The sequence below is a fragment of the Symsagittifera roscoffensis genome, chromosome 6 (genome assembly GCF_963678635.1).
Source record: "Symsagittifera roscoffensis chromosome 6, txSymRosc1.1, whole genome shotgun sequence".
In the NCBI taxonomy this organism is placed as follows: Eukaryota; Metazoa; Xenacoelomorpha; order Acoela; family Convolutidae; genus Symsagittifera; species Symsagittifera roscoffensis.
This window is the reverse complement of record NC_087067.1, coordinates 40,786,212-40,805,003: the sequence shown is the minus strand read 5'-3', so window position 1 is coordinate 40,805,003 and position 18,792 is coordinate 40,786,212. Positions and strand designations below refer to the sequence as shown.

The window sequence follows — 18,792 nt, the reverse complement described above, 5'->3', positions numbered from 1 at the left end:
TTTTGTATATTTATCTTTGATTAATATTTTACTGTTTAGGATGTTAATTGTTGGTATATACTTCGAAATAAATGGTATCCCAATGATATTATATTTAATATCAGTGATATGGAATATTTGTTTAAATGGCTTGTTTAGAATTTTACTTTGCTCCATTGTTCTGGTAGGGAGGAGAAATAATTGGATTTTTCCGTAGTTTATCAATGTTGATCCTTGTGCTGTTGCTAACTTACTGGAGGTTTCAAGAGGTGTTAGCTTTGGATGTAAAGTTTTTATTTCATTCCATGTGGGAATGTTTATTATGTTTGATTCTGCTCCTGAATCAATTAAAAAATCTATTTCAAGGTCTGGTGGTTGAAATTCTTTATTTCTTGGGCTTTCTAAGAGAAATGGTATTGTCCAAATTTTTTCTTTGGGTTGTTCTTTTTGTATATTTTGATAAATATGGTTTGTATTCAAGCATTTTGTTTTGGTATTTTTATTGGTTTGATCTGTAGTGTTAATCTCGTTTGTTTCTTGCGTCGTTGATGTGGAATTTATGGGTGTAGTGTAATAATTTTGAAGAAATTCTGATTGATTTTCATATATATGTGATGGAAAGGGTTGTTCATATATGACAGATTCATAGTCATTTTCGACTTTTATCATATTGATAGCAAGAGTGTTTTCAGTATCACTTTCTGAATCTGATGATGTACAGTTTACTTGATTGAGTTGTAACGTATTAGTTACTGTGTCATCAATACCTGGGGGGTCTGATGTTGTTTCTGGATTAGCTTGTACTTGATTGATTTGTCTTTGATGTTTAGGTGTACTGCTTCTATGACGATTATTAGAGTTATTATAGTTATTATTATTCCGGTGTGGTGATTGGGAATAATTTCTATAACGATTATTATAACTTGGGTGTCGATTTTGTGAATTATTTCGCGATCTGTTTTGATAATTGCTGTTTGGTCTGTTATAGTTTGATCTAGTATATGAGTTATTCCTTGATCGACTGTTCGGGTAATTCTGATTTCGATTGTTTGAATAACTTCTATTTCGATTATAGGAGTAGTTTCTATTCCTATTGTATGATGAATTTCGTGATTGGTTGTTTGGATAGTAGTTATTTCTTGATTGGGAATTAGATCTAGAAACAAATCGTTGTGTATTTGAATTTGATCTGGAGTAGTTATTTCTACTATTTGGTCTATTGTAGTGATTTTGTGATGAATTATACGTGTTTCTTCGTTCTGGTGATCTTCCTCTATAACTTGAGTTATATGGGGATTGATTTCTTGTATAATTTGTATTGTTCGGGAGTGGTTTTCCTGAACTGTTGTTGCTGTGAACTGTTTTGTTCGGTAAATTTTGATCTTTTTTCATGTATTGATAGAATGATTTATTTGGTTCTTTGTATTTTTGAGGTTTATTTTGACTATCTTGCTGTTTTTGTCTACATTCGGAAATACTATGTCCGTATCGTCGGCAATAATTACACCATTTTTTGAAAGATGGTTTGCCTTTAAAGTTCGGGTTCTTTTCGTAAATATTGAGTATTTCAGTGATTTTTTCAACGAGGTCTGTTTCTGATTCCTGTATATTATTAATATTAGTGGGAGTCGTTTCAATTTTGTTAACGTATTGTAATTTCAGATTTTCCGTTTCTTCTAGTTTCATCGTGATTTCTGCTTGTTCTAGTTTGTCTACTAGTTTTCGAAAATCTAAATCGGGTTCTCGAATTGAAGAAGGATGGGATGCTCTCTTTTTTATTGCTATTTTCCTTAATTGTGGTGTTAAGGTCATCATTAAGATTTCTGTCATCTTTGTGTTTTTATAGTCATGTGTATTTAGTGAATATGCTTTTCGAACTAGTGTTTCGATTCGTACTGCTATTTGCTTGATGGTTTCGTTTGGTAATCTGCGAATTTCATTACATAAAACTCTTTGTTGTTGTTTGTTTCTTTCAGAGTCAAACATTTTTGAAAATTCTTGTGTAAATCTTTTCCAGTTTGATTTTATTTCTAGAGGTAGTACTGAAAACCATTTTTGGGCTGCGCCATCTAAGGTTGTTTGTATCAACGCTGTGCGTCGATGTATCCAGTTTTGATGTAGTGGCGTATTAATTGGTTCAGGTCCAATGTTTAAAATCAAATTTGCTGTTACTGCATTTAAATAATCTTCTACAGAGTATTCAGGGTCTGTTCCTGTGAAAACCATTAAAGGTTTATTTGATGTTATTGATGATCCACCCATAAGGTATGGATTCATTGTCATTTGTAATGATTCTGCTGCATTTGGCATTTGAGAAAAATTTGAAAGTTGGTTTCTTGTTATTTCATGTTGTTGGAGATAATATGGGAGTGGTATTTCATTTTGCATTTGTGATGGTTGATACGAGTGTGCAGTCATTGGATTTTGTTGTTGAATTGGTTGAAAAGATTGTGTATTAATTGGATTTTGTTGTTGAATTGGTTGTTGATGTTGTGCATCTATTGATTGTGGAGAAAAATTTCTATGATTTGTACGTGTTCTCTGTATTCCTTGTCTACGATATTCTTGAGTATTTGGTGCAAATATATCTGGTTGTAAGAAATCATCATCTGAGGATAAATAATCCATTTGATAAGATGTTTGTTTTTTATTTTTATTCTGTTGAAAAAATGGGTAATTTTCACTGCGATCCTGTGGAGGATTTGGTTGAAAATTTTTGGAGTTATATTGGGCCGTTGGGTTATCCCAGTTTCGAGGTTTTGTATATTGATTAAAATTCCTTTGTGGTTGATAATTTGTTTTTGATGGATGTGTATAATTATAATTATGGTCTGCAAAGTTGTTTCTAGTGAATGTTTTGCGTGGTTTTGATGGTATTGTCATGGGTCTGTATGTTTGGTAATCTATATGTGAATATTTAGGGGTAACCGAAGGTTTAACGGTTGATTGTAAGGTTACCTGTGTTTGTGAAGGATTTGTATTTCTTGGTGTTGTTAAATTTGGGCGTATTGGTGAAATACTTTGTTGTGTAGTTGTTGTATGTACAATTTCTTCATTTATGAAGTGTGATGGTGTTTGGATATCTTGTTGAGTAAGATTCCTAGTTCCATTGAGGTTTTCGTTGTGTATGACTGTAGAGTTTAAACTATTATTTTGTGTATCGGGTAAAAATGTATTATAGTTTAATGGTGTTGCATCAATTGTTAATGGTATTACTCTTACATAATCTCTTATGTAAGATATTGTACCTATTGCTTGACTTGAGATTGATTGTGGAAAGCTTATAAATGCGGGATGAGACCATTCGGGGTCCCAAACATAATCTGATTGTTCTGTGATAGCGGTATCATCGTTCGAATTTTGGGGTCGAAAATTTTTTCTTGCTTGTGCAATTAAATCAATATTGTGTGTGAAATAATCTATTATGAACCATGCCAAAATTTTTTGTAAATCGTGTTTGGTATGTTGTGAAACGTCGTCTTTCGTGAAATTTTCTTTAATGATGTTTAAATAACTAGAGAGTAGTGTAATTTCATGTCGTACTTTCAAATGTTTGGATGTTTCTGTCGGTGAGACATTTGTTAGTGGGAGTTCATTTTCTAATATCGAAATATAACTATATATTATTGCGAAAACTTCATTGGTGAATATGGAGTTTGCTCTTTGTGAGTTATGGTATTGGATGCTTTTTATATATTCTGAAAAAACTTTTGAAAATTCTAAATCAAGATCGTCTGTTTGTATAGTATATGTTCTATTATTATGGTTTGGGGAAGTGAACTCTATGGAGTAGATTCCATACTGTTGTGTTATGTTGCATATATCTTTTAAGTAGTGGTCTATGATTTGTCTTTTGATTTTTACATCTGGGAACTCTGTTTTACATGGACTGATTCCGGGTTCAAATAAGTTTACGAGTAAATTTTGACAAAATATGTGTTGTCCTCTATCAGTATCTGCATCTATTATAAAAGGAAAGATTTCATCGTCATCTGGAGTTTCGTCACCTGGGGTGTGTGTTGAACTCATTTTTCCGTTCGATGACTGTTAATATGTAATTATTGATGTGTCGAATTGGTTGATTCCAATTGTATAAATGTACTGGTTTGTGTTTATACTGCTTTTTTATTCTTCTTTTTCCTCTTTGTGATGAATTTGAAGTTGTTTCTGAGTCAGAAAAATATAATTGATCGTGTTGTGGGTAATTTTTATCTATTGATTCTTTTAATTTGTAAAGTTCGTCTAAACTGTTGGTTTCTGATTCTGAAAATGCGTTTCGATTTTTTGAAAATCTTTTTCGTGTTATTTGTCTTTGTTTAGTTATTATTTTCCTCTTTAGTGTTTGTCGTTTTGTGCGAATGTATCCAACTGTTTGTGTATGAGGTGTGATTACAAGGTCGTATTTTTTGTTATCTATTTCACAATTGTGTAAAACGATTGTTTGCTTATTTCCTAGGTTTTTAAATGACATAAGGTTTAGAATGACGGATGCAAAAAGTTGTTAAATGATTTCTATTTTCCTAAACTATTAGTTCTTACGATTTTTTGGTTAGCTTAACCTGGGTCTTTTTGTTCAGGGTTGGAGAGAAAAGTATATCGATTCCGAAGAATGATTTTTACTTTCTCGTGACTAGTATAAGCTAAGGTGTTAACTTACTTAATCTTACTTAGGGGTAGTGATTGTGTTCAAGGGTTGGAGAATAGTAAATCGATCCACAAGGTTCAGGTATAATTAGAACGCGAGTAGTTCGTTAGATACTATTTTAAACTTACTAAGTCTAAGATTTATCCTGGGTCTGGTAAGAGGGGGGATCAAGTGAAGGATGAATAACCGAAGTTCTTCACTGTTTATCCTAATTTGAATGATTAGTTTTGTTTAAAAATTTCTATTAGTCTTGGGTCTTTAGAAAGGGTTGGGTAGTGAATCGACGTTTGAGGTCGTTAGACACTAATTAAGTGGGTGGGGGAGAACAAAATTGTTCTGTTTGATCCAAGGATAAGCCTTGATGATCGAATTTGAGATTTTAATTAAGTAGAAAATGATTTAAGATCCAAGGATAAGCCTTGATGATCTGGTTTTAAATTAAGTGATTTTAGGTTTTAATAAAGTTTTAAATTTGTGTAAAGGAAAGATTTAGTGTTTTGATGATATTAGTGAGTTGATGATTGCTGTTATGTTTTAGGTGATGAAGCTGGAACAACAAGATGATTTATGATTACTAACCATTTATTGTCATGCTACTAATTTTTATTTTTATTTTCCAATAAATATTTTTCAAACATGTTTTGTATAATACTGCAGAGTTTTAGGAAAACGATCTTAGATCTTTTTATCAATCGTTATTGTATAATATTAATGTTGTTTAGCGCCTGAAATGATTTTGAAGATTAACTTCAAGGTTTTATGTTTGCAAATGGAAATCTAAATTCATTGCAAGTAGTATTCGAAATATAAAAGTTTGTTCTGGCTTTTGCCGAACTATCATATAACTATACGGCAAGTTTCTACTTTGTCGTATGTCGTCTTTGGTTCGAGGTCTTCTTCCAATTCCGGGTAGTTCTATTATGGTTCGGAATATTGGCTCTGATCTATTGAGTCGGAGAGACATTTCAATTAAATTATTGTCGTATAACATTTTGTAAATGTTTTTGTCTAATTTCTAATCTATTTTTGGTTAATTCTAATCTAGTAAGGTCTTGTTCGAGACTTATGGTCGCACCAGATGAGTTATGACTGGAGTGTATAACTCATAGAGTAATTTCGGATAGGGTACACCGTCTGCTCGTCACGCTATCTTATTTTCGGCCGGATAGATTCGTGCAACTTCTTAGTCTAATACCGATCCTAATCTTACTCTTATACTATCTAGTCTCAGGTTGTTTAACTAGTCTCTGCTAGGCTCAATAGATCTAGGGTATACTGGTTTATTGCGGCTGCTGAAGTGCTCGGGAGAGTCCAACTAATTTCTAAGTTAAATTCAAATCTCTCTGGTGCTGAAATTACAAGTAACTTCAGCACTTACAAATAAGTGGGTTGTTAGTTAGATGGATCATGATTGGTTAATATTAAATACTTTACATTGGTAAAACATTTAATTTATCCAATCATAAAATATAGTTTAGATCAGGTTCCAGAAGGCTTACTTTCACCCAGCAAACCTTTGACTTTCTTGAGTGGAAACACGACGTCCTTAGACTGCCCGAAATGAATCGATCCGAACGAAATCGCAAGACTCTTATCATCGGCTTGCGTACCGTATAGGCCAAGTGATCGCCCTTCTCAATTACCACGTTTTTTCCGTTGACCTCGGGAGTCAAGTTATAAGCCGCAGTAGTAATATGGTTTGCAACAGCATTCACGAAGACAGTTGCGACAAATGAGCAGTCGGGAATGAAGGAATAAAGTCCGCCTCCGATTGAGGAAACTTCCGAGAGCATGACACTGTTCATGCTGTATCCGAAGCCGAAAGTGTGGATGCGACCGGGCAGACCTTTGTTGTTCTTTTTGAAGTCTTCGAGGGTCTTAGACTTGCCCTTTGCTGGTCTAAAACGAATTGAAAAATCAAGACTAATTCGGTACCTCAATCTGGAATCGTTATTTCTATATACATTATTCTATTCTACCTATTTATATATCATATTTAATTCAATATTCGATTTTTACAAACCTGTTTTCCCTACTCCAACTGAGGGAAATCTCATGGCGCAGCCAGCAGTTCCTGTGAATGAAGACAGGACTGACCTACTCGGAATACCACCCTTTTGGGCGAAAACATCGGTTAACCCACCTTTCATTTGGGAGACATGGGTAGGAAAGTTTTTCTTGGCTCTTGGCCATTAGTCTCAAAGACAATATTTCACTGGGGGAGGTACTAATTTCCCCAGCAGAGTTAGTGGACGAACCTTACCCGAAGCCTGAAGCACCGGGGACTGATAAAAGTGCAGCAGATGTAACCAATAGAAACCTCCGAGTTGCAGCAGCTAAAAGAGGAATCGATGAGTACAATCAAGAGAGGAGGAGGAAAGGAATTTGCATTGGACATAACTGGTGTTACCATGAGGCAGAGGCCCGTTGGAAATCGCGACTTTTCTTCGCACTGGGAAAAGAGGGAAAAAAACGATTTTTGAACTCTTACCCTCACCTGGACCTCAATAGTAGCTCTTTCATTGATTTTCACAAACGCTGCGAAGATCTTTTCAAGGCAGAGCGGGACTACACAGTCGAAAGAATTAAGTTGTAAAATACAATTTTCATGCAGGATAATGACTCATTCTGATCATTTTTTGCCCGACTTAGCGCTCAAACTGCGCTGTGTAATTGGCCGCTCGATCAGGAAAGGGCGACGTTGAAAGACTTGTTCATTGGCCGCATTCGCGATGTGGAGGTTCAGAGGCAATTAATCAGAGCAAAGGCTAATCTTGATGATACTCTACAACTGGCATTGGAGAATGAGAAAGGGGCTAAAATTTCAGAAATTGCTCCCGCATAACAACGCTACTTCCACCACTACCAAATCTATTCGAGTCAAGCAGGAACCAACTTCGTCAGTACAACAATTCAAGAATCAAGGAAATAGCAGCCGGGAACGAGGTGTAAACCGTCCTAACCAACGACAAAATCAAAATAAACCATGTTATTTTTGCGGTAACCCGTTTTCCCTTGAACATCGCCGGTCGTGTCCGGCCAGAGAAGCTACTTACAATGCTTGCAAAAAGAAGGGTCATTTTGCTAAAGGTGTGTAACACTACAAAACGTCGCGTTAACATGGTACAAAATGAGGAGATGTCTTCAGATCAAGAGTGAAATCTAATTGAAGTAAATGGTGACAGCGAGCCGGAATATGGGGTCATGGCGATAGACGTTGAGCAGATTAACAATGTAGAACTTCTGAAGGCAGCGGGAGGACAACCAAGGAGCCTCAGCATTCAGTTACGTTCTGGTAACTCCCTTTTTCTCTGCTACGGTGGACACTGGCAGTCCCGTGTCTTTCTTAAACAAGAAAACGGCGGAAATACTCATGAAGCGGATTCCCAACGTTAAATTTAAGGACGTCGCGAGACACCATTAGACGTTACTTATGTTGATTATAATAATAAACCAATTAAACTGTTTGGATCACTAGAAATCCCTATTACGTCGAAGGGATGGAAAACCGAAAATGCGTGTTTCTTGGTTTCCGAAAATCGTACTCGAAATTTACTCGGGTTGAATCTTCATGAACAGTTAGGAATTGAAACGGTGCAACGCAGACCGGCGGAAGTTAGCTTGGCGGAAGATATACAGGATGTGGGTCCGACCTCACAGTTCTGGAGGGATCATTTTGTCAAAAGGTATCCTAATGTGTTCAGTAGGCTGGGGAGGTCGAAAAATCATAAAGTATTTACTAACTTTAAAGACCCTTTGGCACCTAGACAAGTTAAAGACCGAAAAGTCCCTATACATTTACAAGACAGAGTCACAGCTGAGATTAAAAAGCTAATCAAATACAAGCATATTGAAAAATTAGAAAAGTGTACTACGGATCATTTCATTGCGCCCATAGTATTAACAGCGAAGAAGGACGGGTCCAAAAAACTTGCACTCAATAATAAACTTATGAATGCCCAAATCTGGCAAAACAAATACCAAATGCCTAATATGCATGAATTGATTGATTTGGCGGCTCAAATCATTACTAGAGATACACCTGGAAAAGTGTGGTTTACTTCTCTTGATCTTAAATATGCTTTCAGTCAGTTACCATTATCGAACTTGACCAGTAGTTATTGTAACTTTAAAATTTTGTGTGGAGAAGCAACGGGCACATATAGATTCAAGACTGGTTTCTACGGATTGACGGATATGCCCACGGAATTCCAGAAAACGATGGACTGTATTTTGCAAGGGTTGGAAGGTGTTATATGTTACCTCGATCGGACGAAGAAGGATGGGCGTTAAAACTTAGTAAATGTGAGTTTTCAGTTAACAAGCTGGTCTTGTTAGGGTACGAAATCGATGAAAACGGGTACGCCCCAAAGTTCTCGAAAATCGAGGCTATTAAATCCTTGTTGCCACCAAAAACCCTTAAACAATTAGAATCGTTTATGGGGCCCTCAATCATCTTCAACGTTTCATTCCGGGTTAGCATAAATATACGGTCGCGTTCAGGGCTTCTTTGAAAGCGGAGAATAAGAAATCTTTTTTGTGGGGGGAAGAGCAAGATCGTGCTTTCCAGAAAATTTTAAAACTCATTGCAAACATCCCTAATTTGTTTCACTATGACGCTTCAAAAGCTTCTCGAGTTAAATGTGATGCAAGTCACAGCGGGCTGCGGGCTTGCTGGGAACAGGAGGTGGAACCAAATGTATGGGTACCGATCGCGTTTGCCTCAAGATTTCTTAACTCCGCGGAAATCAAATATAGTACCAATGAGTTAGAGCTTCTGGCTATTGTATGGGCCTGTGATCATTTTCGTACTTACTTACTTGGTAAGCGTTTTGTTATCCTAACAGATCATAAGGCCATTATTTCAGCCCTCAACGAAACGTATGGCAAGAACTCTTATCATTACGTCGCCAATCCGTGTTATTTCAATAGTCAGATTTGACTATTAGTGTACATGGATTCCGAGTTCAAATGATATAACATGCACATGCCATGGATTCCGCGTTCAAATACTCGCATGGCGGCACGAACAGGCATATACGCAAAATCCCGGAATCCGGGACAATCAATTAAACCACCGAAAATTGGCAAAATCCCGGAATCCATGGTATAGCGAACAATTACTTGAATTCGGAATCCAGGACATGGTCCCGGAATCTGAGCCATTTTTACTCAACCACTAAGCAAATATTTGCTAAACAAAAACCATGGAATCCAAGACGTTGGAATCCAGTGAGAAAAATGGCATGGAATCCAAGACTTTTATATTTTTGAAATTATCTGGCAGAAGTTTACAGTTTTTAAGCAATTTTACTCCATCTTTTTTGTTTAGTTTGTCCTTCAAGTTATTATAACTGCAACTATTAACTTACGTGCTAAAATACTGTATTCCGATGAAAAAAGTTGTGGGTACAATCGTTTGATCAAACTTAGTTATAACTACTTGTAGTTGCAACTACTAACTAATTAGTTAATTTCGAGCGTGCCGAAATACTGTACTGAGGTTAAGACACTGCCAGTGTCTGAACTTGTCTGATCAAACTTAGTTATAAGTAGGCTACTTGTAGTTGCAACTACTAACTAATTAGTTACTAAGTAATTAGTAATTTCGAGCGTGCCGAAATACTGTACATGTACTTCGATGAAAAAAGTTGTGGGTGCAAATGTTCGAACTACTACTAGTAGTAACTACACGTATGTAACATACAGTATGTTGAACATAAAATATATGGAACTTCCATTGAATGGGTGTAACATAACTTGAAAAGTTTCTAAGGTAAAAAAGCTGAGCTTGTGAACTTCACATGTTGAACATGTATCGAGCAACTTTATCGCCATAATCGTATCGTAGCTGTTCGAAAGGCTCAATGTTTCTTCGGGCTTTGAATACAGCTAATCGTTTTGGCGGATCGAAGGCATTAAGAACAACTTCTATGATCTTCATATTCGCATCCAATTTCTTCTTGGAGTTTAGCGTGCTGTGATTAGCCAGTCGACCAAGACAGCGGTTGGTTGGATGTTCAACACACACTTCTGAAGAAGCATCGATGAAACGCTTCACAGGCGCGCCAATTTCCAGAACAAATTCAGTCGGAACAGAACGGTTCCTTATCAAATCTTGATATGTTTTATCTGTCACAGCAACCCCATGGTAGTCCATGATAATATCATCCTTCTGGAAGGCCTGTGTGCTGACAACGCCTGAATCAGAAAATGTTCAACATTTAAAGTTTACTCTATATTATGTAACACTGTTACATGGCATTTTTGAATGGAATTCAAAAAACTGTATTGGTTGAAAACTTTATGACTTTTTAAAACTTTAAACTATAACGTTTGAATCAAAAAAGAAATTTTTTTGAAAAAGAAACTTTTGAAAGTTTTGGAAACTTGTCGTCAACGTTTTCAAGAAACGCAAGATTACCTCTTCCGAAGGTAGGGAAAACAACATCACAAATGCCAACCCATTCTTGCGTATCACATCTGTGGGCCAGAAGCGTTTGTGCTTTCAATGAAAGAAAGTTTCCAGTGCCTTTATAACTAATGCCGCTGGAATCAGAAAGCGGCTTTTGTTGTCGCTTGCTTTTCTCTTTCTGCAGCATGGCGATTTGGGACATGACTTTCTTTAGGTCGTGATGAGTTTCCCATTTGTTTCGCTGGAAAAAACCCGACACGCGCGTCTCCGATACAACAAAGTTTGGATACTGTTTCACAAAAGCTTGTGCTCTAATTGTCTGTCTAATGTATCTTTGTTGATCTTGTCTACATCGCACAGTTTTTTCAACATCTTTGTAGGTGTGATTGACAATCTGGAAAAACGTGAGCGTATTGTTTCATACATCCAATTGATAAATTGTGATACTGTATAAAAAAACTGTGAAGTACAAATCAGCTGAAACAGTCGAAACTTTCCGAAAGTTTCCGAGTCGAAACGTTTTTTAAATTAAAAAAATTCTTGGAAAATCAAAGTAGTACCTTGTGAATTTCCTGCGTTTTGTGTTTCACCAGTTGAAATGCAGGATACTTTGACAAAGGCATGAATTTTGCCACTTGACGATCGAGCAATGTCTTGGGTCGCTTAGCAGGCTCCATTTGAGCAGAAATCTAAACAGATCCTTCTAGAACGAATATTCTCCGTTGTGTTCAAATCATATTAGGAAGTTCAACTTCCACAGACTTATAAGTTAAAAGTTGAAACGTACCATGTCAGAAACTGTGGCGGCAATTCTATTCACACGAAACTTGGTGTTTCCACTGGAGTTCACAAAAAAAAGTTCTGTTTTGACTTGGATTGGTTGCTCTGGGAAAGATCGGGTGAAAGAAATATTTTCTTCCGGGACACTCTGAGGTAAGAAATGTGGTCGAACTTCAGTGTGTTAAAATTTCAAACCCTGTACGAGCCATCGCGGCAAAATGTGATTCGAACGTTCAGTAGACACTAAACAAACAGTTTCACAATTTTGAAAAAAAGTTATACGGAAGAAATTCAAGATGACTCACTTTCACTTGGTTCAATTGAAACCGTTATACAAGTATCGTCCTCATCTGACAGTGTCACAAACGCTTGTGCAACTGCATGAACAGACATGCAGCTTATGGTTTTTTCTAGCATTGATGGCACGACATAACAGTATAAGAAGGCTGTCACAAGTTGAAATAACGAAACACGTTGTTTATGGGTTAAAAAACCCAATTCTTGGAAAACATCCAAGTGCTCTTTAACAAGTGTTTCGATTTCTTGCCTCTCGCAATGTTCATTTTGGTCGTCTTTGGACGAAGCAGCTTCAAGTTGTTCTTGAACGCGTGCAAGTTTTGCAGCTATCTAAACTCAAAACAAAAACTTTTAGTTGAACTACAAAAGTGAACAAAAACATTAGCTGAAAGTTTCCAAATCTTCACGGTTTGAGCAGCAAAAATGCTTTTTGTTTCAAAACAAAAGGAATCTTACCTCGGGTTGCGAGTCATTGTTCGTTGGAATAACTCGTTTTGCCATATTCTCAGATGAAGACTCAGTCGGAGGCTCTGTACTTGAAATTTCCCATGACAAAGTTGATGAATGCTGGTTTGAAGGAGTTGATTCTGAAGGTTGAGAAAAAAAACGACTGAGTTCTGTTCCATTGGCAGTGTAATCATCATGATGATCAGTGGGCTGGCTGGCAATTTGATTTCTATGAAAAAACGCGGGATCAAAGTGTGGGTACACCACTGGCATTGGGCTAATGAAGTTTGAAAACCCTTCACTTCGAGAAGACACTTGCTGCGGAGTCTCCAATGTGTGGTAAGTATTGTCATTATGATTAACATCTGTAATAATTGTACAAGGTTCAGCATAGGGCATAGGGCCGAATCGGATGGGGGTTCCTAAAGGAACTTCCACTGATGGGAGCTGTGCAAAATTTTGGTCGAAACTCCGAGATGTACTACATCTGTTAGTAACAGACTGTTGACTAGATGGAGGTTCATTATGATCTCTATGGAAAACAGGAGTTTCAAGTTGCGCAGTATTCACAGCAGGAAGTTCGGAGTCCAGAGTTCAGGTTAACGAAACTTGCAATGAAATGATAAGTGACTAGAAAGGATTGCAGAATCGAATGAATCACCCTCGGAGGGTGTTACTAACAACTTACTAATAATAGTATTTTTCAATAATTGAAGTTCAATTGGTGTTCAATTGGTACTCAAATTGGTTGTGATAATATGCCATATTATACTATATTATATTATACAGTGTATAATTGACTCTTAATTGCTGAATTACTGCAATAATATAATATAGTATAATATGGCATATTATCACAACCAATTTGAGTACCAATTGAACACCAATTGAACTTCAATTATCGTTTCAATAGTCGTTTTATGCGGTTAAACATAAAGGTTTAAATTGGTTGTTAAAAAATATACTCATCATGACAATTACTCATCATGAGTAAAATGATTGTACTAAATATTATTCATTTAGATAAAATCGCTCCTACAAGATGCTTCCATCATTGTTCAAGGAAAAAGAAGAAGTGCAAGTTCTTGATGAAGTGACGTACATTTGGGAAGCCGCTAGAATACTGGGTTTCATTAGTAACTGGGGTGTGAGTGTCAAATGGACTGAATGGAAGGGTCCACCCGTACAGATAACAATTCCAGAAGACCTTCGCGACAATCGGAGGATGAAACATTGGAAAATAAGAAAGACAATCAAAGTTGTTGAAGAGCCAGATAGGGCTAAAAGAAGAAACAAAAAAGATCCACTTCTGTTCAACCCAAGACGCTTAACTCGCAATACAGATGTTTTTTTCTGTGCTGCTTGTTAAACAGATTGCGTTGACAAATGCATTCTGGTGACAAGGGTTGTACTGTACAACGATCCTTTCAAACGGGAAAGTACATTGAGAATTTTGGACTCGGAGCACGATGAAAACCCCCGAGAAGAACCAGAGGCTAACATATTGGTTGTAAAATACAATCAACTTCGAAATCGAGGGCTCTTTGAAGATACGCTTACATCTGAGGTACTTATTCGCTTTGAAAAACATCTTTCAAAACATCACTCGGAAAGAAGTTCAACTTCAAAAGAAGTTTTTTTGAATAGCTGAAATTGAAAAACATATTTTAACTTCATTCATAATCTGTTTGAAATCGTGAATTGTTTCAGACATCTTTTTGTGACACGGCTACTTCAGTTTTGGAGCCATGTGAGGTTCAGGATCATCAACGTAATCCTACAAAAAGAGCTAAAAAAGACGAAAAAGAAATTGACATGCTGACACTTCTCGAAGCCACAGAAGACATAGTGCCTTTGACCTTTGTCCCTTGTTCCAACGGTGTCCTCAAGGTTTGTTAACAAAATAATTACAAGCATGGGAAGTGTGTGCCGCGATTTTTTCAGATGTCATAAACTTAGGAATATATGTCTCAGCGCCCGATCAAAATATTTTATATAAAAATTCAATTCTTTGTTTCTCAGGTTGGATCAACTGCTTTCTATGGAGGGGAAAATGGTAGACAGCTTGGAGTTTGAAGGAAGGACAAAAAAGGCCTTTGCACAGTTGACATGCATAAATAACGAGGACATTTCTATAAGGATGCCTGCACTCTTGGTTCAGCTAGCTTGTGAAGACTACCTCAAGGTAAAGTTTTTTTAATGAAACATTCCGAATTTTTATTGTCCCCGATTCCATGAAATTTAACAATGCTTACGACTGAGAAATAAAACTAGGAATTCATGTTCAAACCTTTAGCCATAAGGCCCGGAATCCAGTGTCAAATGACAAAACATTGCCAATTTTTATCACAGGCTAAGGCCTACAATTTTCTTTTGAAACATTCCGAATTTGTTACCTCCCGGATTCCATGGAATTTTACAATGCTTACGACTGAGAATCGAACTAGGAATTCATGTTCAAACCTTTAGCCATAAGGCCCGGAATCCAGTGTCAAATGACAAAACATTGCCAATTTTTATCACAGGCTAATGCCTACAATTTTTTTTATCGTTTTCAAAAACTGAAATACTTTTGTTCAAAAGTACAGGATTTTGGCATGTGAAAACACAGGCTAATGCCTACAATTTTTATCGTTTTCAAAAACTCAAATACTTTTATTCAAAAGTACAGGATTTTGGCACGTGACTAATTTTGTAACATTTCAGCATGAAACGTGTGACTTCAATGCAATTGAACATCCAATCAATTTATCGTTTGCGGTGTTTTCTGCCTTGAAACGTGCTGTTGGACTGGCTAGGGACAAAAACTCCATCACTTTCAATCTTGGACCCGTGACCAAACTAACAAGACAAATAATGGGTTTTTCGACAGAATCCCAAAATGAAGTGGTCAAGTTTAGTGCAGCAATATCCGAAGGAATTCGAGGCTGCCACAAATCTTGGGATTCTGTGTTGGGTAGCAGGTGGGATGTATTGGCCGCACAAAAAGACAATGGTCATGATACACTTATAAAGTATTTAAGGATTACAGAACACCGTGAATTCACAAGTTTCAACTTACGATGCAACGTTCAAACGTGCACAGGCCACTACGCAAGTGAAGAAGACTACCGGACTCTTTTTTCACACAACTTAGAACAGTCAAAACCCCATTATTTTTATTAGTTCAACTAGTTCAAAGTTTCAGTGTTTTCGCGTGAATGTGATCAATTAAAATTTCATAAACTTCAAACCTTGACAATGTAACTTTTTTCAAATCCGAAAATTGGCAATCAATTTTTTCTCTCTATTAAATGAAAAGAAAACAAATTGTTTGCAAACACTTCAATTGGAAATGTTTCTCATGAGGATCATAGTAAGAGCTTTAAGCTATGTTTTTTTGACAGTGTCAGTACAAGCAGTACTGAAAAAAAATTACAGAATAATCGTAATCATCATCATAACGTCATTCAATGACGTAAGTTATAAATTATCATCATAAAGTCACTTTGACGGTCACTCACAGTGATAACTGCGCGCCGCGAAGGAGTTGAAAAGGCGTATTTACACAGAATTTGGAAGAAAGTGGACTCCACATCGAATGTTATTGTTTCATGTTCGAATAATCGAGAGAAAAATATTACGTTAAATGCGGTCGCTAGAGAGCAGAAGATTTTTTGGAGCAATATACAGTGGTTGGCATAAACGGCTGTCAGGTTGAAGGATTTGCCTTTAACTTTTTGTTTGGACTTGGGGCTGGACTGACTAGGACACAATCATGTTGCCTCAGCATCATCATGAGTTCGATTCGCTTTTCCAAAAGTTCAACTTTAGAGAAGTTGTTACCCAGGTTCGAAGAGTTTCCAGTTGCAAGTAATTTATCCTGGAAAACAATACTGGATGACATCAAAAAATATATTCAACTTTATACTATAAATATAGAATACTATATATAGTATATATTGATATATATTTGATATACATTGAATATATATGTAAGTTACATCAAGCCTTGATGAGTAATATTACTGAGTAATATTAAATTAATTTTGTCATAAACTCAGAGAAGTTTTACCAAAACGTTATGAATAAAATTGTGTGAAAAATATTCAATATTTCAACTTGAGCATAATTTGTACGTACGTTGTCTTTTACTAGGGAAACATGTTGTGCAAATGATGAGTCGTGTTTTTTCAGAATTTGAAACACGTCAAAAATTGCCGCGAGCTCATCGACATTTGCGTCGGATCCATCTCTGTAAACAAATTCAAAAATTTCAAAAAAAATAGATTTTGTCATATTATTCCAGTTATTGATTTTGAGGTTACATTATTATAAACTTCAACCACTGATTTTCACAGTTGACTCTTTAACATGATGTTAAACTTTCAAAGATGTTAAACGACTCACTGTACTCGAGACACAATATGAGTAAGCGCAAGGAACGAGAAAGAAGGGTAGCATTCAGTGAACTTTGTTTTCTGAACGCGTTCTGTCTTGAAGGTATCAGCGGCCAGACGAAGATGATTCTTGAAAATGAAGTTAACTCCATAGGCGACAGAAACGCCTGTCGTCTCCACCATATGAATCATATTCGCTGGCATGATTAAACCTTGTCGCGCTTTCAGCGTGATAGCTTGGCACCCTCCCATATTCAAGCCTTCATGGGAACCGAAGAAAAATTTCCTTCGGGACTGCTGCAGGAACTGGTTGAAGAGATCCTGGTTGATGCTCGTCGGGGCTATCAAGAAGAACGTCTTACATCCTTTCAGTAGAATATAGAGGACTGATGTGCTGGAAAAATCTTGGTGGAACATTGTCACAGCGCCATCTTGAGAAATGAGAAGAAAGTTGGACTCTTTATTGGGCCGACATGCTGCGGGCAAACTTTTTGAATGAATGTGTCCCAGCGAGGTACTCGATAGGAATGACGGTTGGTTAAATTTTGTGATTTTTTGATGTGCGGCATCAGCGTCAATAATGTTGTAAAACATGGGAGGTGTTTTTCTGAACAACTGATCCACCTCTTTTCCATCAATTATCCTTGTTTGTTCCTGGAATGGTTCAATACTATAACTTAGTAAGAAATTAGAAATTGAATTGAAAAAATTTCGGAAAATCATCCAGAGACATTTCAACCTCAACTTTCAGTGAATGAATGAATGACGGTCATGATAAAAATTTTATACTGCCAACCTTTGTTGGCAAATCTTTTGAAAAGAAAGCGTACTAAAGCGTTTGTAGTACTAACCCTGAAATTCGAGTCGTACGAGCGGAGGGTTAATGGTTTTTTGTAACCTTCCAATAGAAGCTTCACGACGTTTGGGTTGTCGAGGACTGATTGTGACACTTTTGACGTGAAGCCGTTGAATCGAAAGGCGTCAGGAACAAAAACAGCATATTCTGAGTTCAAAAACTCTGCTTCCTGAAGGGCACTTTCGATATGTCGCGCTTCAACTGTCCTTACCAACGATTTCGCGATTTTTACCTGTGAACATAATTTTTTTCTCTGTGAAACAGTTTTCATTTTTTACGAAAAAACTCACGCAGGATAACACTCTTCGTAAATCTTGGATAGTCGTGAAGCTCTCCAGTTGCCTCAAATGCAATATGCGTGAGTCTCTCGGCAAGACTATCTTTACAGAAGGCCAGATGGAAGCGGCCTTAGAATCCACTCTAGTCTGTTTTGCTTGCTGAAAAAAGGAAGTAAGTGGGTAGTTTGTCCGGGTGAGTCAAACCCATTTGAAAAAACCCAAAGAACCAGCGTTGTGACTTCTTTTAAAAAAATTAACTCCATTCTTCATTCAAGAAATATCATATTTCTATTTCTATCATAAATAATGATTATTTTCACTAAACGTGCCAAAATCTTGTACTACAGGATGTACTACAACAAAAGTAGTACTTTTGAACAAATTTTTTCGAGCTTTTGAGAACGATAAAAAAGTTGTAGGCATTGGCCTGTGATAAAAATTAGCAATGTTTTGTCATTTGACACTGAATTCTGGGCCTTATGGCTAAAGGTTTGAACATGAATTCCGAGATCAATTTTTTGCATAGTTGACAGCATTCGAAAGTGCCATGGATTCCGGGCCTAATGAATATCTCTCCGGAATCCATGGCACTTTCGAATGCTGTCAACTAGGCAAGGAATTCATCTCGGAATTCATGTTCAAACCTTTAGCCATGAGGCCCGGAATCCAGTGTCAAATGACAAAACATTGCCAATTTTTATCACAGGCCAATGCCT

General features: G+C 36.7%; 2 protein-coding genes across 3 annotated transcripts in view; both read right to left on the bottom strand.

Annotated features, from left to right (window-relative positions):
* LOC134848160 (kinesin-like protein KIF11-B) overlaps nucleotides 1-18,792 on the bottom strand; it is a 286,740-nt gene that overhangs the window by 191,366 nt on the left and 76,582 nt on the right. The window lies entirely within an intron of this gene.
* Nucleotides 1-18,792, bottom strand: part of LOC134848744 (uncharacterized) — a 43,808-nt gene that overhangs the window by 13,553 nt on the left and 11,463 nt on the right. The window contains exon 2 of the mRNA XM_063866256.1: nucleotides 6,235-6,523. Within this exon, the coding sequence (XP_063722326.1) occupies nucleotides 6,235-6,523 (289 nt within the window). The remainder of the gene's footprint in view (nucleotides 1-6,234; nucleotides 6,524-18,792) is intronic.